The sequence below is a fragment of the Panthera uncia genome (assembly GCF_023721935.1).
Source record: "Panthera uncia isolate 11264 chromosome B3 unlocalized genomic scaffold, Puncia_PCG_1.0 HiC_scaffold_1, whole genome shotgun sequence".
In the NCBI taxonomy this organism is placed as follows: Eukaryota; Metazoa; Chordata; class Mammalia; order Carnivora; family Felidae; genus Panthera; species Panthera uncia.
This window is the reverse complement of record NW_026057582.1, coordinates 43,629,506-43,651,033: the sequence shown is the minus strand read 5'-3', so window position 1 is coordinate 43,651,033 and position 21,528 is coordinate 43,629,506. Positions and strand designations below refer to the sequence as shown.

General features: G+C 39.4%; 1 protein-coding gene across 1 annotated transcript in view; it reads right to left on the bottom strand.

The window, feature by feature from the left end:
• Window positions 1-20,602, bottom strand: part of ATG14 (autophagy related 14) — a 41,094-nt gene extending 20,492 nt beyond the window's left edge. Inside the window, exons 1-4 of the mRNA XM_049612726.1 lie at window positions 20,255-20,602; window positions 7,092-7,154; window positions 5,709-5,751; window positions 3,240-3,321 (exon numbers count right to left, since the gene is read on the bottom strand). Coding sequence (XP_049468683.1) covers window positions 3,240-3,321; window positions 5,709-5,751; window positions 7,092-7,154; window positions 20,255-20,529 — 463 coding nt within the window. The 5' untranslated portion in view covers window positions 20,530-20,602. The remainder of the gene's footprint in view (window positions 1-3,239; window positions 3,322-5,708; window positions 5,752-7,091; window positions 7,155-20,254) is intronic.
• Window positions 20,603-21,528: the final 926 nt, after the last annotated feature.

The following is a 21,528-nucleotide window of genomic DNA, read 5'->3' as shown; positions in this document are numbered from 1 at the left end:
GAGAGAGAGAGAGAGAGAGAGAGAGAGAGAGAGAGAAACAGAGACAGAGAGAGAATCCCAAACAGGCTCCACACTCAGTGCAGAGCCTGACACCGGGCTCAATCCTACAACCCTGGGGTCATGATCTGAGCCAAAATCAAGAGTTGGATGCTCAACCAACTGAGCCACCCAGGCTCTCCAAAGTGGAACTATTTAAATGCACACATGCATGGATACAGAACCAGTCATCATTCCCTTTATGAGGTCTCACTCCTATCCTGTTCAAATCAATGTCTCTCTAGGAATGCTATTAGCTTCTATTCCTCAAATGTCCAAATTTTTCTCATTCATCGAGGCCCCCCTCCATAAATGATCCACAGACCTCTTGCTCTTCAGAGGCCCATGGCACTGTGGGTATGTCACCTATGGCACACGGCTTAGTTCCTTATACCAGATCCAACCAAAGCTTTGCTGTCCTCTGACTAAAATATAAGCATCCAATACGTGTTTTACACGTCCTCTGAGGCCCACTGAACCTAGGTATTTCACTGTAGCCATAAAGTTTCTTGCAGTTTTACTTCTCCTTAGGTGCACATTCTCTTTACCATTCTTGCTCAGTGTGGATGTTCTAATGTTTAAGTCTTTCTGGTTCCATCACACTAATTTTCCAGCACACTCATTCATTTTCATGATCTCTACTGAGTTCTTTGCCAAGTGCTCAACCGAATGTTTGGCCATATGGTGGTCAGACGTTTTAAAAAGTTTAGAACTTAATACCAAGATCCTCCACAGGTGGCAGGAAATCATCAGTCACCTAATCTGCACTAGTGCAGACTCAGCGCTCAAGAGTTTCACTTGTCCTTCTCTCCATGCCATCTCCTCTAAACATAAAAGCACTTCGATGCTCTGTCATCTACTCTTGGTTGTTTGGATAAGGAAGTCTGTAGCACTGATCAACTCAACCTTCATTCAAGGTTCATATATATATATATATATATATATATATATATGTGTGTGTGTGTGTGTGTGTGTGTCTGTATATATATATGTGTGTATATATATATGTGTGTGCGTATATATATATATATATATATAATGTATTATTCTGTATCATGACACATAAAATCAAAAGATTCCAGAGAAATATTCATCAGGCTCTATAGTTTAGAACATATAACCTTTTATGAATATTTGTGATATTTCAACAACAAAGTTAAAAAAAATATACTATCTACTGGGTAGCAAGCTCTTAATCTGTGAACTTGAGACCATGCATAGTTTCTGGAATCCATTAACTTTCTTAAAATTGTTTGCAAAATTTTCTGAGTCTCATCTGTGGTTCCCAACCCTGGTAGGTCAGCAGTACCACCCAGAGCAGGGCTACTCAAGAGTGCGGCCTATGGATCTGGGCCCATCAGTAAACTTCTACCAGCCAGACAAGAGAAGTACAGAAATACAGAGTAAGTTTAGCCTACAGATACTGCCTATCTCACGTGGCAATATGCCAGTGCCATGATATCCAAGTGTCCAATCATGCTTCCAGTATTTTATTGTTTTATAAAAGTACTGGTGTCAGTTTATGACAGATTAGACACCACAGAGGAAAAAACTGGTCTTTTACTCCAGACAGTTTGTGAACCACTGACCCAGTCCCCACGCGTGAGATTTCAATTTCTCACGCCCAGGGTGGGCCCTAGGGCTCTCTCTCGACCTCACAAGGGTGGCTTCCTCACAAGCCTCACTCCGATGGCTTGCTAGGGAGAGAACCCACTGTTACAGGGCCCACTGCTTTTATTTAATGTTTTCCTTTTTAAAGCCCTTACTCCGACACGTGATGGAAAAATGTGACAGGCACACGTGGAAAAGTAAGACATGATCACAGTTAAAAGCGAAGACAATCTAACCAGAAAGCTTTGTTGCCTGTCAGCCCATGTTGAAGTTCTGAGTGTGATGTGCCACAGGGCTGAAAAGAATGGTAACTGGTATTCCTCTCCTCCCTCTTCACCCTCTCCTTCAACAGAATCCACACCAACCTCCTCATAATCCTTCTCGAGGGCCTCAGAAAACTCTCCTTCCTCCATGCCCTCACCCCTATACCAGTGAACAAAGGCATGCTGCGCCTACACCAGGCCAAACTCGTGGTCCAGGTGAACCCAGGCCTCCTGTTGCTCAGCGTACGCACAGCTTGCTGTACTGTGGCCACGTCTCCAGCAGGTACCACAGTAGGAGGCAGGCCCACTGCCTTTAGTACCAAATCTCTGTGGCGATTTTGTTTTGGGGAGTTAGGAATCTGTTAAAATCAGCTGATCAAAGTCAAACTCGCTCATTAGGGAAACGCACAAACTCAGTAACTCCAGCAATTTCAGGGGGCTCACAGATGCCTGGTGGCAAACCCCTGGTGTGAGCATCACGGAAGGGTGTGGAAAGAGGATGAACCAATGTTAAGTCACGAGTCTCTACACTGCTCCTGAACCAGAGCCTCTGGAGATGCATGTGGAGCTCAGTGGGTCACCAGCTGTCCACATGCTCAGCACCTCTTCACCAGGCTGCCTGCCATTCTAGCCTAGTAACCCTGTGAAACGCCACAGGAGCACCTTAGTAGGACATTTTCAAAGGAAGCTTTTACTCTGTTACATACCACTATAAAATACTTGCTTCTGAACGCAACGAGCAGACAAGAAAGGGATTCATGAGGTATGATGGTGACTCACTCTGAACTTTAAACACTGATTTTCAAAAATACATGTAATGTTTCTAAGGATACAAGATTTCTAAGAGGGCTCTCCTAAATTTTGACAACCATCTATGATAAAGTATGATATATGCAAATATAATGTAAGATTAATACAGATTAAAATGTGTATGAGACTCACTGATGGAGAAAAAGCCAATATTCTGTGCTTCTGGAATGAACTAATAATTATAACTGAGTACCAAGCTTCCTGTTAGCAAAGGCAAATGTAAAATACATATTCCTTAATTTTTTTAACTGAGAGAAGTAGTGTATTCAAAGTAGTTTTATACATACATATACATGTATATATATAACATCTCTTTGAAAAAATATATAAATATATTTATTTATTTAAAATCCTTACAGAAATGTTTTACAAGAGGAGGAAGGCAAGCAGGAAACCTTTCCAGGTTGCTATTGCCATCCCCCCTCCTCCTCTCTTTCTCTCTCTCTCTAGCTTATTAATCCAACAAAATTCCACACTGGTGCTTTATTAGGTCTAGAAGAAGAGGGGCAAATTACTTACTTATCTTCATTTCTTCATTTCCTTTACATATTGTTTGTTTTAGCTGTTCAATCCTCATCTTGCAGGACATTATTTTCCATCTCTTAAAAAAATATATATACAATAAATATCACAAATGTTGGTCTCTTATGATGAATATGATTATCTACCCAGGATCATTATTATTTTGAAGCATATCTTAGAAAACACAATGAAGAAAAGACCAATATAATTATACTTATTATAACTTTTGTAACTAACAATGGTGGATTACAAAACAGAAAAAAATGTCATTCTGTAGGAAATTAAGACAAAGAAATTCACATAGTTTTTTTAAATTTAAATCCAAGTTAGTTAACATATAGTGTAATAATGATTTCAGGAATAGAATTTAGTGATTCATCACTTACATATGACACCCAGTGCTCATCCCAACTGCCCTCCTTAATGCTCATCGCCCATTTAGTAGTCCATGCCCCCCCCCAAGACCCCACCAGCAACCCTCAGTTTGTTCTCTGTATTTAAGAGTCTCTTACGGTTTGCCTCCCTCTCTCACATAGTTCTTTTATGTGTTAATGAGGACAGAGAAAAATGGTGAAGGATATTCTCAGGATATTCTCTTAACCTGCTCAGTCCAATATATAGCTAGTGATCCCATGTGGCTATTTAAAAGTAATTTGGAATTACATAAAATAAAATTCAGTTCCTACTCAACACCACCCACATGTCAAATGTTCAACACCACGTGTGGCTACCATATTGGTGAGTATAGATACAGACAGACCACAGAAGATTCCACTACTATACTGCTTGAAACTCTTTATGCTATTCCCTGAGGAGACCATTAACATCACTGTATTATCTCACTAATACAATAAGCAACTATTACTTGCAAAATAATAAAAAACTCAATAAAAACAGAAGTTTTTTTCCCCTAAGGTAAATAAAAGATCCGTAAAAATGCAACCTGGCAGTCAGTTAAAAAAAATATGATTATCTGTTCTGTAAACGTGGATAATTCAAAGCTTAAAACAGCATTCAAATGTTTATGGTGTTTAACACTGGTCTTAATCCTGATGGTATAAGACGTAGAGCAGACTGCAGAGATAGTCCAGCTGGCGAAGTGCTAACCTCTCTGCTGGACAGACATTTGAAAACAGATTCATGGGGACTGATGGATGGATTGAGAGATGAAATAGCAATGAGATGTCTTCACTTTTATAGGGTATTAGTCTTTAAGAACCAGTACTGAAGTTTTTGATAGAAAACTAGAAAACAGTACAGGGAATTTAGAAACATGGAAATGGAAGGATTCTTTATAAATAGCCTTTAACGATCTTTTTCTATATGACGTACTTTGTTTCTATAACAGAGCATAAGAATTCACTTATATCACATATATTCTTCAAGTATTATTGAAAAATTATGAGTGGTGCTTATTGTGAAAAAAAGTAAACATCACAGAAGAGAAAAAATAAAATGATCGTTAGCTTGACTCCTTCCCATTCTTCAAGGGTAATCTCAAAGTTTAATACGTATCTTTTCAGATTTTTTTTACAGTATATTTGTATTTAAAACACATACACAGATGGAATCATACTTTACTCTAGCCTTTTTGTTTGCTCTTTCATTAAAGAATTTATCCTGGACATCATTCCGTATCAACACATATGGATTGATCACATTCTTTTTTAACAACTACATGGTATCCATTATTTATCTTATCCTGTCTGGTGAGCATTTAAGTTATTTATGGATTACTACCCATGCAGTAGTCAATCAGCTTCTCTATCCATTAATCCCTGTATTCACGCATTTGTTTTAGGAGGAAGATTGCTAAATACCACATGTGTAATAAAAAACAAAAAACAAAAACAAAACCCAAACCACCAACTTATCCTCCAAACAAATATGTCAATGTATATATTCTCACCAACACTGAATAAAAGTGTTATTAATCAAACTCCCTATTTTCATACGTTGTACTCATTTTGTCCCGGTTTATGTTCATTTTGCTCAGGGTCTCCAACACACAGAACTTTTAAACTTTTATGTAGTCTAAGTGTTTTCCTTTATGGCTTATAAAGGCCTGCTTATCTGCAGAGTACATAAATACTCTCCCATATTTTCTTTTAATATTTTTAGGAGTTTACTTTTCACATTTAATCAGCAATCCATGTAGGGAGTGTATATTTACAATGAGTAAGTTTTTTTTCAAAAAGGACAGTTTATGGTTCTTGTATTCCTATGTCAATACCAGACTTGATACTTATCCTTTATAATATGGCTCTAAAATTAACTGCCAATATTCGGTGTTTGGTATCTAGATAAAATATGTGAGGGCCCACACTACAAATATATTCAAATAGAAGACTGCCAAAAAATGATCAAAATACATTTAAATTCAAAAAGAATTTTTAAGCACTACCAACTTAAAAGCATGTAACCTCACATAGAAAGAGTATTCTTTAAATACTTCTTACAGCTTACCAACTGATCTGTTATCCATTTTCCTTCCATAGCTTTTAACACCCTGTACAGAGAAAAGACAATAATAAATTTTGTAAAGTTCTAAAATGTAAAATCGATGTGTTTTTAAAGTAACTTCTTCAAAATGGCTGGAAATACCAAAGCGGAACTTGGGCATTTAAAAATGTTTTCCAAATTCCCCATTCTCTAATTTTTTTCGTCACCTCCTTCTTTCTGTGCTTTAAAAAAAAAATTTTTTTTTAAGTTTATTTTGAGAGAGACAGAGAGAGTACAACTGGGGGAGGGGCAGAGAAAGAGGGAGAATCTCAAGCAGGCTCCAAGCTGTTAGCGCAGAGCCCATGTGGGGCTTGAACTCATGAAACTGTAAGATCATGACTGGAGCTGAAATCAAGAGTTCGGACGCTTAACTGACTGAGCCACCCAGGTGCCTCACTTTTTACACTTTTAATACTGCCCAGAACGTTTCTATAAACATTCATAGTAAATTTCCATAACAACCAGAGACTCTGTCCTCAGTCATAATCAATCATTTCCATCAGTCATAATTATTAATAACAGTTGCAAGAGTATTCATGATATAAAATGTGGATGTTCAGTTTCTAAAGAAACGGCACAACCTGACATCTGTACAAATCTGTTCTGTGGGGTGAAAGGTTCTATGGAAGAAACAGAAGTTCCTGTGATTAAGTTAGAGAAATGACTTAAATAAATCTAAGCAGGTTTCTGTCAGGTGGGGAGTCTCAGAAGATTTTATCTGCTTACAAATGTGTTCATCAGACCTGGGGTGCATCTGGAGGAAAGCGACTGGGTCAGTTTGGGACAGAAGATTCTACAAGACGATTCTCAAATCCAGAGAGTAGGAGATTCATCAGGGGTGCATGTTAATAACTCAGATTCCAGCGCCTTCCCCCACTCCACACCCAGTGAGTCAGAGTATCTGAGGATAGGATTCCAAGAATCTGCATTTTTAAGGTAGGAACATTAGCTAATGCATGTAGATGATATGCAGACCACAATTTGCAAAAACGCTGATCCTGAAGAAGAAAGATAAATGGAAGGGGTGATGCCCTATAGGACACTTATTTGCCTACTGTTCTGGACCCATTTGCCCCACATCAATTATTAGGGCCAGGGATTTGATTCATCCGTCTAGTCACTGAGTGCCTACTGTGTACCAGGCACTGGGTCTGATCCCAATATTTTCTAGGAACTTGATAATCTCTCCTATTTTGCTTCTTCCATTTGCACTGCTCTTCCATACTTTGAAATTGTATCCTTACTTCAGCAAGTTAGCAATCCATATATCTGCATACCACAGCACTGAATTAAACCACAGGGTGACAAGAGAACCTCCACACATGGAAAAACAAAAGGGAAACTCACTCTTTTTGAAATTCTTCTTGCTTGCTCTTAAGTTGGTTTAACCTTTCTTTCTTGTCTATAAACCTGTAAGAAAAAAATGTATTGTCTTATTTAAATGTTCATTCTTTAAATTTTTATTTTATTTTTATTTTTTATTTTAGAGACAGAGAGCTCACACACAGGGGAGGGAGGAGAGAGAGAGACGGAGAGAGAGAGACAGAGAGGGAGAGAGGGAGAGAGGGAGAGAGGGAGAGAGGGAGAGAGGGAGAGGGGGAGGGAGGGAGGGAGGGAGGGAGGGAGAGAGAGAGAGAATCCAGAGTAGGCTCCAAGCTCAGTGCAGAGATGGACACAGGGCTCGGTCTCATGACCCTGGGGATCATGACCTGAGCTGAAATCAAGAGTTGGATATTCAACCAAGTGAGCCACCAAGGCACCCCTTAAATATTCATTCTTTTCAGTTCAGTGAGATTTTGCAAACCCCTGAGAGCCAATCATTTCTGCAGAGTCATTTGGAGATGTCACAGTCCTGAAAGTAAGTACACATCTTTTCAGTCGGGTGCACACACAGCTGCTTATGCCATTTGCTCATTTCCAAACTAAGTTCAAATTCTCAGCTTTAAAATTCTTTCATGGGAAGGGCACCTGAGTGGCTCAGTCAGTTAAGCATCCAACTTGGGCTCAGGTCATGATTTCGAGGTTCTTGAGTTCGAGCCCCATATTGGGCTTGGGATTCTCTCTCTCTCTGCCCCTCTCCCACTTGTGCATGCAAAATAAGTAAGTCAACCTTAAAAATAAAGATAAATAGGGGTGCCTGGGTGGCTCAGTTGGTTAAGCGTCTGACTTTGGCTCAGGTCATGATCTCATGGTTGGTGGGTTCGAGCCCTGCATCGGGCTCTGTGCTGACAGCTTCAGATTCTATGTCTCCCTCTGCTCCTCGCCCACTTGTGCTCTGTCTCTCAAAAGATAAATGTTAAAAAAAAATTTTTTTAAATAAAGATAAATAAAATTCTTTCATGGGTTTAGGGGTGCCTGGCTGGCTCAGTCAGTAAAATTCTTTCACGGGTTTATAAAATATGTCTAGAAGCCCCACCCCAAAGGTTAAATTATCTTCTAAAACAGGCACATCAGAGCACTACAGTGAATGTGAATTCAAGGAAACTAAGGCTTCTAATATAAACATGATTTTAATTATTTAGCTTAATTCAATCCTGCTCTCACCTATAAATTGGTTCCTTATAATTTTTAAAGTATAACATTTTTCCCTTACTAATTTTATTGCCAGTCATTATGGGCTAACAAGTTACTTAGAACAAGTTATCAAAAGGAAGGGATATCACACGCAGTTCATTTTCTCTGTCAGTCTTCCACCCTTATCCTTATCATTTTCTTCCTGCTCCCTTATTTGGAGTTTAGTTTGCTCCCCCTCTTTTTTCTTTTCTTTTCTTTGCAGTTTAAGGTAGAAACTTAGATCAATTTACATCAATTTTAAGCCTCTCTTTTTAATATGACCATATAAAGTCATATTTAGTTAAACCCCCAAAGTTAAAGTATTTTTTAAAGTTTTTAAATTTACTTATTTTGAGAGGGGGAGGGAGGGAGAGGAAGAGAGGGGGAGGGGGAGGGGGAGGGGGGGGGGGAGAAAATGAATCCCAAGCAGGCTCTGCACTGTCAGCACGGAGCCCAGTGTGGGTCTCGAACTCATGAACCATGATATCATGCATGACCTGAGCTGAAACCAAGAGTTGGATGCTTAACCAACTGAATCACCCAGGCACCCTAACCCCCAAATTATTGATAGGGTATATTTTCATCATCATCTAGTTTGGAATTGCTAATTTTCCATAAATTCCCTCCTTGACCTGTAAGTTATTTAGAAGTATATTGCTTAATTTCCAGATATGTGAGCTTTTCTAGGTAACTTATTCTTGTTTTCTGTTATTTTGATGTGGTCACAGAATATACTCTATAAGATTTCAATCTTTTGATTTGAGAGGGTCTTATGGCCTTGTATCTGGTATGCCCTGGTAAAAAGTTCCCTGTGCACCAGAAAGAATATGTATCTATAGCTGTTGGATACAGTGTTCTATAAAGGTCAACCAGCTGAAGGTGACTAACAGTGTCATTCAGATCTTCTAGATCTGTGCTATTCACTAAGGTAGTCACCAGTCACATGTGCTACAGAATACCTAAAATGTGCCTTGCTGCATTATAAGGATCTGGGTTAAAAAAAAAAAAATCATAGGACTAACATCACACACCAATTTTTAAACAAGTTGACAGTGGCTATTCTCAAAGAAAAAAAAAAAAAACAATGATAATGCTATATGCTATAGTAAGTAACATAGTATGGAGTCCAAGATTAGGCTTTTGGCTGTCTCCCAAATTCCTAGCCTAAATGAAAACAACAGAATAGTAACAGCCCCAGAAATCTCTTTCCTTAAAATCATCCAGGTTAAAAGGAGTCTGAAATATCATTTCTACTTCAAAATGGAAGGGATTGATACACAATGGATAAAGACAATGTGGTAAATATACGTGATGAAGTATTATTCCCCTGTAAAAAAAGAGTAAGACCTTGCCTTTGGGGACAACATGGATAGACCTAGAGGGAATTATGCTAAGTGAAATAAGTCAGACACAGAAAGACAGATACCGTATGATTTCACTTATATGGAGAATCTAGAAAACAAAACAGACAAGAAAATACTTAAATACTGATTACTAACTGGTGGTTGCCAGAGGGGAGGTGGGTCGGGGTGGAGGGGCAAAATAAAGGGGATTAAGAGGGACAAACTTCCCATTATGAAATAAATAAGTCATGGAGATGAAAAGTACATAGTCAATAATGTAATAACATTGTATGGTGTGACAGATGGTGACTACACTTACAGCGATGAGCACTGAGTAATAAATAGAAGTGTCAAATCAGTATGTTGTACACCTGAGACTAATATAACATTGCATGTTAATTATACTTCAATTTTAAAAAGAGAAAAAAGTAGAAGGGATAAAAAATTCTAATTATGACCCTACCATTTAATAGTCACTGAAAATGTAAAATATATGTTAAGAAAGCAAATCAAGTAATTTTATACATTTGTATGACTAAATTAAAATCAAAAAAATTCAGTTCTTCAGTTGTACTAACCATATTTCAATAGCCACATACAGCTGCTGGCTAGCCTACTTGACGGGAAAGATACAAAACATCATCACAGAAAGTTGTACCAACAGCACTGCAATGGCGAGTAAGGTAGTAGTTACTACTAGACTTGAAACAGTACTAGAACACTCCAAAACCAGTATGGAATCTAGACAAACCCATAGATTGACCAGTTAATTTATCAGGCATTTAGTCTGTGTCTGCAACTTACAGCAAAGCATCTTCCAGAATATTAAGAAATCTAATTACATAGATTACTGTGTATTCTTGGACACATTATTGACATATGCTTCCATTTCCATGTATCAAAAATGAGAAACTAATGGTATTTACTTCTACCTCACTGAGGCTACGTGGTGATTCATGTCCTAATAACCTGAAGATGACAAATTTACAAGACTCATCAGACCAGGCAAACAAATGACTGACATGGAGGATGAAATCTTGCTTTTAGAGACTATAAAAGTTCTTCTTTCAGATCTGTTGTAAAAATGCCACTTGGCACTAAAACAAATTGGGAAGACAAACAACCGTGCCCAGCCTTATACTGAGCTGGTTCTCTTGGGCTTTGTTAAAAACAAACTTGAAATGTAAATATGCAGTTGCCAGCAGGAATAATAAACAAAAGATAACAATTCCTACTGTATCAAACACTTCTGAGTCATGTTATTCTTCAGGAAGGAAATTAAAAATAGGTGGTGTTAACAAAGCTAAACAGTGGAGTGGATGAGATCAAGGAATGTGGCCAGGTCAGCATTTCAACTGCTCATCTGCACACTCATCCGTTCTCTGCATTCTCCATCACACCACTGATGGAAAGATAAAAAAAAAATCCACTCCACAATTTTGTGCTCTCTCAATCTGGTTTCCAAGAGGTAGAAAGATTCATACAATCATCACACTCAACTAGATTTAAGGACACAGGTTTTACCAAAGAAGGGGGGAAGAAGGAAATGTTTTATGTACTGCCTTTCAAGGAGGGCTGATCACGTAAAATATCTGGTCTTTTTCCAGGTCAGAACATACACACTAATTTCAATCTTTAACAAACACACAGAATCTCACTGAATGGACATCCTATAGTTTATTTATATGAACTCCTACTGATGAACATGGGCATCATTTCTGAATTTTCACTCTTTATCAGTAATGTTATAAGTGAATATCCTAGTGCACAAACCTTTAAAAGCTTTTATTTCTCAGAAATTCCTATAAATAAAATAAACTGCTGGGTCAAATACTTACATGCTAAATTCTGGCAGTTGGCTTTAAATTTCCTCGCCATCATTTCATATAATTTACAACCCCACCAACAGGGAGTAACAGAACCTGTTTTATCTCACTCTCTCCAAAGACTGCACATTTCTTTTTAGTCTTTACTAAATTAATCGGCCTCCTACCCCTTCCCCCAAAGATAGTTCATAATTCATGTATTTGTCTTTCTTTATTTCACTATTAGAAATGTTGGAATGTCTTTTCCTTATTGACTACTTACTTCTCTTTTATTGTTCCCCTATGTCTTTTGTTCATTTTTCTAATAGCTTTTTTAAGGGCTATTAGGGAAATTAGCCATTTTTCTTTCCAACATCATGACATTATTTTTTCTCAATATGCTTTCTGCCTACTTATGTTTCTGCTTTAGAGAACTTTCCAAACTTTTACACAGATACATTTAGCAATTATTTTGATGTCGAATGACTCTAGTTTTGTGTTGTTTTCTGAAAGGAGTCTGCCAGTGAACCTGTACCAAGCACCAGGGCTTTTACAACACTATTTGTTATATTTTCTCTCCCAATTTAAAAATACCTTGTATATTATTTACCAAATTCCTCCAAAACTTGAGTTGTTTTTTTCCCTAAAAAAACACTTCCTTAAATGGACTTTGTCTCCTAAATTCTTCCATACTTTTGCAACTATGATCTTTTTCCCCCATTAACAAAGTACTCCCTTAAACTGACTTTCAAACAGTCCCCCTGCAACAGAGAGTGATGAGAATTAGGAGCCCGTGGTCACACAGCACCCGGGTGGTACCAGAGTGGGCACATGGCCCAGTTTGGGGCATTACGCCTGTCTGGGCTAACCTGGGGATGGGTTAGAGCCGGCCCTGCGAAGGGAAGGAAGGCATTAAAAGCAAAGGAAATGTTGCTGATTCACAAGGCAAAGAGCTACTTTATCCGCACCAACGCATCTCAACACAGCAGGTAGGATAACAGGGTTAGGAGTGTGCTGCTGCTGAGGCATCAGTCAAGAGTGTGAGCCCCGTCACTCCACGCTGTTCCAGGGCCACAGACCATCATGGGCGACTGAGTGGATCTATTCACAGGCTGGACTATTCACACAAACCTGCTTCATACCACAAGAAAACAGCACGAGGGCGTGTACTCTATCAGGGATCCATATTATTAATTCTGTTAATTCTAGGTGATAACATCCTCATAACACCCATAACTTAGAGTACTTACTATGTCCTAAGCATATCCTTTCCTAAAATAACTCTAATCCCTCCATCTGCCTGCCCAGTGCTTACCCTCATCCTAGAGATCTTTGTGCCTAACAATATGGCAACAGAAAAGTCTGAGAAATACTAATGAATTTTGAGAAAGGCAAATAATAATAACCTTTCAAATATGGAGTTGAGAGACTTAAAAAATATTAAACCCTTTGAACCAGCTATTGCAGTTCAAAGAAATAGATTAGAGATGAGATGAATATTTATGTTTGAAGGCACCAATCACAAAATCAGTCATAACAGCAAAAATTGAACACAATGTTAATGTTCAATAGGAGAATGATTTATTAAATGATACTATACTGCCATGCAGGACATTGTAACATTTTTGAGGACAAGACATGAGCATGTGTTTTAGGAGATGTTGGGGGGGGGGGGGGGGAGGCACAACACACTATGTACACATGGTATGATTCCAAATGAAAAAATGTATTAAGCACGCACGTGTGTGCACGCACGCGCGCGCGCGCGCACACACACACACGGCTGGAAGGAGATACAACAAATTATTAACAGAGATGTGGGAATACAGATAAAGTGTTTCTTTCTTTAGGTATTTCTGTACTTTATAAGTTTTCTACAATAATCACATGTACGTCTATAATCAGAAAAAAAAGATGCTAATCAAAATTTCTCATGCTCCTTCTTAGAGGATCACATACACCATAAAAATATATACATAAACCCCTAAAAGTACCTAAATTCTTAGGTCTCCTGAGACAGATTATAGTCCTTGGGTTCCTTAAATCTAAAAGGGGAAATGAGCATGAATAGCTTTTAGGTCACTGGTGGGGAAGACTCCCCATCTCTGATTTGGACATTAGGTTTGTTACAAGAATTAATAATTTCTGGCTCTAGAAATAAGGCAGTGAGGCTTCCCAGGCAAAAGTGAGAGAGTACAGCCTTTGCCTGGGAAAGAGAACACAGCAATCTCCCTTATACAAGTAGAGATGGTTGAAGAACTAAATACTTCTTCAATTAAAATACTAACCAGTAAGAATTACTAGTCACCAAATTTTTTTCCTTAAATTCTTTAGGCATACAAGGGTACGATGTTTACTGACAAATGTAATATGAAAAAAACAAAACAAAACAAAACAAGATGTGGTCCAGATCAGGATGGTTCTTTTGTTAGAATATGAGAAAATACAGTAAAAATATACTCCGCTAGTGGGAATGAAGGCGAAGTCATTAAAAGAAAATAGAAACGAAACCACTGTTTAGTTTCCTCACTTGTAAAATGGGAATAAAGCTTACCCTACTTGGTTGCAAGGATTAAATAAGATAAATGCGAACATAAGGTAGAACTTATTAGCGTGTAATACATGTTAGTTTCCCTTTTCTTCACTGCAATGAGTGATTTTGTACTTAATCTTACTAATGTATTAAAATAAACTACATATATAAAAATATAGTTCAGATCTGGAAGTGAGTTTAAAAATTAGCATAGCCCAGGAGTAAGATACAAATACTCTGAATTGCCTCATGTTGAAAATAGGTTAATAACTCATGGGTCTGCGGTAGGGAACAAACGAGATTATGTGAAAGCCTTTTATAAATTCTAAAAGGCATAACGAAAGAGCAGCCATTGACACTGACAGAAAACAGAAGTTGTATTTTTCTCAGCAGACCCACAGACGTTGGCACAAATACAATTAATAAGCTGCATGGGATGGGAGTTGAGACCCTTTCTGAAGGACATAAACAGCAGTAAGGTTGATAAACTCTTATCTAAAGATGGAGTGTTTAGCCACCCGTAGAGCTTTTGTTCTGCTAAGAAGGTATACAAACGTGGGTGCAGAAATGAATTCTCAAGACAGTAGATTCTTTTTTTTTTTAAGTTTATTTATTTATTTAGAGGGAGAGAGCGTGCATGCACGTGTGAGTGAGGGAGGAGCAGAGAGAGAGGAGAAAGAGAATCCCAAGCAGGCTCCATGCTGCCAGCGCAGAGCCCAACATGGGTTTCAATTTCACAACCATGAGATCATGACCTGAGAGAAACCAAGAGTCGGACACTTAACTGACTGAGCCACCCAGGTGCCCCCTTCAAGACAGATTTTTTTTTAATGTTTATTTATTTTTGAGAGAACACAAGTAGGGGAGGGGCAGAGAGAGGGGGACAGAGGATCCGAAGCAGGCTTTGCACTGACAAGAGAGAGCCCAATGCAGGGTTCAAACTCACAAACCGTGAGATCATGACCTGAGCTGAAGTCGGATGCTCAACCAACTGAGCCACCCAGGCGCCCCAAGACAGTACATTCTTATAGGCTACAATGATTGACAACCAAAAAGATCCTGGAGAGAGAACAGAAATATCTAAAGAATAATTTTTTTGATGTTGGGTGTGTCTTCCCCCTTGAAATTTTCAGTAACATCTAGGATTTTCTGCTCATCTTTTATCCCACCACTCTTTTTAGCACCCCTATTTGTTTCCTGGTAAAAGCACAACATATATTCTTAAAACTCATCAGTGACCATAATGCCACATCATTCCTGAAAACCTACTTATAAAAGCAATAGCCATATGCTTATAAATGTCTTTTTTGATCCAAGTTAAGATAACTGGTTCCTAAACCTACAGGCAGATTTTCTGGAGTGCTATGTTGTCTGTTGTACTCAGATTATGTTTCCCGTCCCATTCCTACACCTATCATAACCTGGTAACCAATTTCTTTCCAGTCTTGAGTGGAAAGATTACTTAACTTGTCAGTTATCTATTGGGTAACAGTATTATGTTTGCTGTCAAATTATGTACACCAGAAAATTATGTTCCCATAAAAAGCCCCATAATTTAAAAATGTTCACCAGTACAAGATCCAAAGAAGATTGTGTTGAGAGTACTGCTTAATATCATTCCTCTTCATCTCTTAAAGAAGCACACAAGCTGGGTGCCACGCCTGGGTGGCTCAGTTGGTGAAGCATCCGACTCTTGATTTCGGCTCAGGTCATGATCTCACGGTTTGTGGGACTGAACTCTGTGTCAAGATCTGTGCTGACAGTATGGAGCCTGCTCGGATATTCATTCTCTCTCTCTCTCTCTCTCTCTCTCTCTCTGTTCCTCCCTCCCTCACTCACTCTCTCTTTCAGAATAAATAAACTTAAAACAAACAAACAAAAAAAAGGAGCGCACAAGATAAAAGGCAGATGAAAATCAGAGAAAAAAGTGGATATTGTTTTAGGAATGGGACCAAGGTGGGGGGTGAGGAAAGGATAGCATTGGTGAGGATACCAAGATTTTAAGTCTTCCCACTGAACATTAACAGAAAAAGAATCATTCAGATATTTTTCAATCAATCTACCCGCCAAACTCATTTAGTCCACAGAGTTATACAAAGACACATGTTCCCTTCTTAGGAGTCAAAGGAACTAATTGTGGTGAGGTAGATTGTTCATTAATATCTAATTTTCTTTGAACTGCACAATTAAAACCTTTACAATTAGCTAGTCTATTAACAAAAACTGAAAAAACACATTTACAAGAATTTTGATATGCATTGTAATGTTCAAGATCTACGTACGCACAGCTAATTTGGCTAATTTGCTGAAAAGAAATCAGAGGTTAAACAAGTGTTTTTAAACTGTGCTGTAAGTGTCCATATTTTATTTCCAAGTGTTTTCCCACAGTTAGTGAGGGGCTTTTCATAAAGTAAAGGGGAAAAAAGTCTGAAGGCAAAGAAGACAAAAATGTTTTATAATACTGAAGACAGTGAAATATCTCACAATCAAGCTATGACCTGCACAATTGAAGGCTTGTTAGTAGTAAGTGTAAATCCTTGAGAGCAAGAGACCTTTCTCCTCTGTAACTTGCCAGGATATTTTATGGAGATAGCTGTATCCATTGAGAGCTCATTAAGAATGATTTGACTATTAGGACAGTGGTCCTGGGTCTTAAAAGATTCTTACATCGTACTAGATACAGGGCACTGTCCTGGGAACAAAGGAAAACAAAACAAAACAAAACAGTCCACTTGTTAAGGACCGCACAGTTGGGAAAAGGGAGAGATGGTGGGAGAAGCGAAGCTAGCTAGGCAGACCACTGCGGCAGTCCTGTTATCACTGAGCCCTAAAATGCCGTTTTTTATTTAAAAAAAAAAATGCCTTTTTTATCTCTAAATTTTGAATGGTTCTGGTATTTCTGCTTAGTCAGAAAAAGAAACCCACTATTACACACTCCTCTTCTGAAAATTCACTTTATTTTCAGATTTAGCAAGAAATTTCTACCTCCATTTTTAAAGTGGTATTACCTTTACCATTCTCTCAACAGTATGCCTACTACGTACTGCCCACTGCTGCTGCACAAAGCACTGGTGATCCGACTGAACAAAACCAGAATTCATGCCTTCATGGAACTACATTCTGGATGGAGATATCTTCCTCAAATAAACAACATTTTGTATCATGCTCAGCACCATGAAAGAACTGCATATTGCAACAGAAAAGAATGGGGAGAGACGGAAGTGCAAAATTACCTTAGTAAAGGACAGGGAAGGCCTTGCTGAGGAAGTGACGTTTTTAAGTAGGGACATGAAAGACAAAAGTGGCAATCAAGAGGAAAAGTGTTCAGGCACAAGGAGCATTAAGGGAAAAGGCCCAGTGGTGGAAAAAGTTTCATGTGTTTGAGGATTTGAGAGAAGGTCCCTGACTATGGAGAAGTATGAAGGAGCACGGCAGAAGTTTCTTTCCTGAGTGCTTAATATATGCTAGACATCACACTAAGTACTTTAATGCATGCCCTTACATGATCACTACCAAACCTATGAAGTTAGGGTCCCCTCCCCCTTTTCAAAATGAAATAAACAAGCATAGGAGATATTAAGAAACTTGTTCAAAATCACACAGCAAGTGGTAGAGTGTGGATTCGATTCAATGCAGCATGAATCCAAAGCCCACACTTTAACTCAAACTTACAGCCAAAGTTAGAAGATAAACAGTAGACAAATCAAGTGGAGCTTCAAATGCCACATTAAGGAGCTGAAATTTTATTTTAAATGCAGTGGAAAGCCACTGAGAAGTTTAAACAAAACTGTGACATTATCTGATTTACATTTCTACTGTGGCTGTTGTGTGTAGGAGTTGTATGTGTAAATGAAAGGAAACCAATAAGCAGTTGGGAGAGAAATGATGGCTGTCTGGACTAGAAGTAAACCAATTCAGGATCTATTTTGGAGCAGATAAAATAGCCTTGCCAATGATTTGGATACATGGAATAAGAAAAAAGGGAAAGTCTCAACTCCTAAGCTTCTGGATTTAGTAACAAATGGATCATGATGGGTAATCATGAAATGGTTTAGGATCAGACTAAGTTTAGGAAAAAGGGATAGTCATTCAATCATTCGACAAATCTTTATTAAGCTTCTATTATGTGAAGCAGACTACAAAACTGGTAAAGTTTCATCTTCACAGAGCTTCCATCACTGGGGTGGGGGTGGGGGGAAGGCAGGTAGACAAATTAATATATAAACCATTAAGATACTGCTAAGTGCTAAAGAAAACAACAAAGCGGGTTAAGTGGAAAAAGAGGTTACTATTTTAATTAAATGGTTAGAGTTTCTCCAATGTATGAGCAGAGCCCTAAAGGATACAAAGGAAGCAGGCTGAAGATTTCTTGGAGAAAAGAGTTCCTGGCAGTTTGAGTAAGACTGCAATGGCTCCGAGACAGGAGTGTTCTTGGTATGTTTGAGGACTGGCAACGTCAGGGTGGTATAGCAGATGAGGTTAAGTGAAAAATAGGAGATCAGAGAAGAAGAGACAGCATGGAACTTTTGTTAAGGACTTTGCCTTTTTTTTTTTTTTTTAATACTTTGGGTAAAACAGGAAACCCTTCCAAGATTGAAGATTTGAAGAATGGAAGAGAAATGTTACTCCAGCTGCAATATGTAGGAAATTACACTATAAGGGAGCAAGGGTGGAAAGCAGAAACTCAAGAGTCAATAATCCTCTGGCAGATCAGACCAGGAGCTAGTGAAAGGGTCAGTTTTAGACAGGTTTTTAAGAACAAATAGGATTTGTTGATGGGATTAGATATGGTGGCTTTGAGAGAAGTCAAGAAAGGCTGGCAGGGTTTTTTGACCTGTATCAAAAAAGAATGAGATGACCATTTACTGGGTTGGGATGAGCATGGGAGGAAGAACAGATTTATCATGGAAAACCATGAGTTCAGTCTGCCATATTAAGATGGAGATACTTATTACAAATTTAGAGACAGATGTTGAGTAGGCAGCTGTTTACTGGATTTCAGAGAGGTCTGGATTGGAGACACAAGTCTGGCAGTCTTTAGCATTCATGAGAATGTATCTGGGAAAAAGTATAGACAGAGAAGAGAGTCCAGAACTGAAGCCTTGATAAACTCCATCAGTTAGACATTTCCATCGCATGCCTTATAAGAAAGCAACTGGTTTCATTTTTAAAGCTATCACTTATTACACCAGCAGTTTCTAAAGTCATCAAGTGCATCAATGAGACATAGCAATGAACTAAAAAGATACACAAATCTCAAAAGAGAAACTCCATTTATTATCAGAGAAATACTAGGAGCTCAAAATATTTCCAAATATAGAGGTGGTACAATCCAGTGGTTAGGTGCACAATATATGGGTTCATGCTGCCTGGATTTTAATTCTGATTCTTATGCTCATTATCTGTGTGACCAAGGCAAGGCACTTACTGTGCAGCTTCCTCAAGAGTAAGTTGGAGGTAATAACATATTGGGCTGTTACAAATGAATTAATACCTGAACTTTCACACTCAAAAAGCTCTTACTATCAATGACACTAAATCACTGAAACAAACGTTGAGACCCTGCAGTTAATGAGACTAATTTTTCAATTATCTTAACCAGGGACTTGTAGCTCTGTGTTTAGATTTCAAAACAAGGCCAAAACATGTTCCTAAATTCAATTCTCTTAACTAAGGATTTGTGGCTCCCAGTCTGGATTTTTACAGAAGCCAAAACACATCGCCAAAAGCCTTAGCATCCTTGGAGGCATAGGGGGAAAGGGAGCAACTAGCTAGTCCTAATTATACATCAGAGTAAGCGTGTCTCATAACAAGGTCCAGCTGTGACACAGGGTATCACGGCCCCGAATCCTTCTTAACCAGTTATCTGATTCTCGTCTAGTGTCTCCTCTAGAGAATGAATGTGCTTTAGAACATAAAGATTAAACCAAGCTTTTGAATGGAAGTGCAGCAAAGTGCCGAGAATCCAACTCTATGGGAGCAATAGGGGAAGACTTATCCAGAGTCACCATCTATTCCTTTATCTTTAGTACCCAGGAGCACCGTGGGGTCTCTTCTCCCGTGGGTTACGGGGAAACCGCGACCTTCCTCATCTGGTCCCCACCCCCCGACCCTGACCCCTGGGAGCAAAGCGCCGGCGCAAAGCAGCTACTCACCCTCCCCATTCCCCTCCTCTCTCCGGGCCCCGGACCCGGGCCCCAGGCTCAAGCCTCACTATTCGCCGAGCGGGAGGAGACACTCGGGAAAGAAACAATAGAGCCGGGGCGGCTGCCGTACCTCTCCCGGTCGCGGCCGTCGAAGTAGACGAAATCGCCGTTCTGGACGCACTTGGCGCAGGTCAGCCGCCGGCGGGTGGTGTTGCACAGCGGACAACGCTCGACCGCCACGTACAGCCCCTCCGCGTCGTCCACGGAGTCCACCAGGTCCCGGGCGAGCGGCCGGGGCCCGCAGCCAGGAGCCTCCAGCGACCGGGCTCCCTTCCCACTGGGAGACGCCATGATGGCCTGAGAGCAGAGCCAGTCACGTGGGATTTTGTTTTCAACCAGGTGCATCCTGGGCGAGGAGGAGGGGCCTGGGGTGGTGCCGAGAGGGCGGGCGGGATCCCCGCGAGCCCCTCGCCCAGCCTCTCAGAGCTGTCCGCCAGGCCCGCTGGCGGGAGGCGCTGTTACTTTTCCTTACGGCTTGAGGGGCAGCGCGCCCCCAGCGGGGAGAATTGTGTTAGAGGGGCGGGTCAGCCAAACAAAATGTCATCATCCGCTCGATCGTGCCAGGGCTACAAGTTCACGCCACAAACTTGTGCAAGAAATAGTAACACAATGCCCTAGGGATTTGGGGAAAACGGGCTGGGAACAAAATCAGAGAATTTCTTTAATTCGCTATGGATGCTTTTAAATTTGGTTAAAACTACAGCAAACAAAGTTGGGCGAGGAGTCTGGGTTTTGGAAAGAGGTTGTATTTCGGCTCACTCACCTCCTCTATAGCTTTGTGATTTGGTCTGTACTTGTGTTCTTATCTGTTAAATGGAGATAGTTAACAGTACCTACCAAACGTTGGGAGGATTAAAAATACGTTTAACAGTAATCTGTTAGCAATCTGACAGTACTTTACTGATAATAGCGAACCAGTGGAATCAATCCAAAGAAATCAAAGTTATCTTTCTGAAAACTGAATTTTAAATTAATGTCCAACATTCTTCTACTCTGGGCCATGCTCTGAAAATTTGAACTAGGTAGAATTTAACCTAATTCGATTACTCCAGACTATTTTCTGTGTAGATAAATAGGGTGGCTCGGAGGATGAAGTCAGAATAATTAGTGTTTGAAAATGCCTCCAAACTACAAAAGGAAAAAAAAGGAAAGTGTGTTTATAGGTCAATTTACCTAGACAAGTGATTCTCCAGGATTATTTTAGTAGGCTGTCAACTGATGACTCCCTTGAATTCCCTAGCTGGGACTTCTCTCTCAAGCTCCACACCTAAAGATTCACAACTCCCTAGGAGGCATAAAGTGATGTACAGTGGCCACCACAAACTCAGTATGTTAGAAACTGAA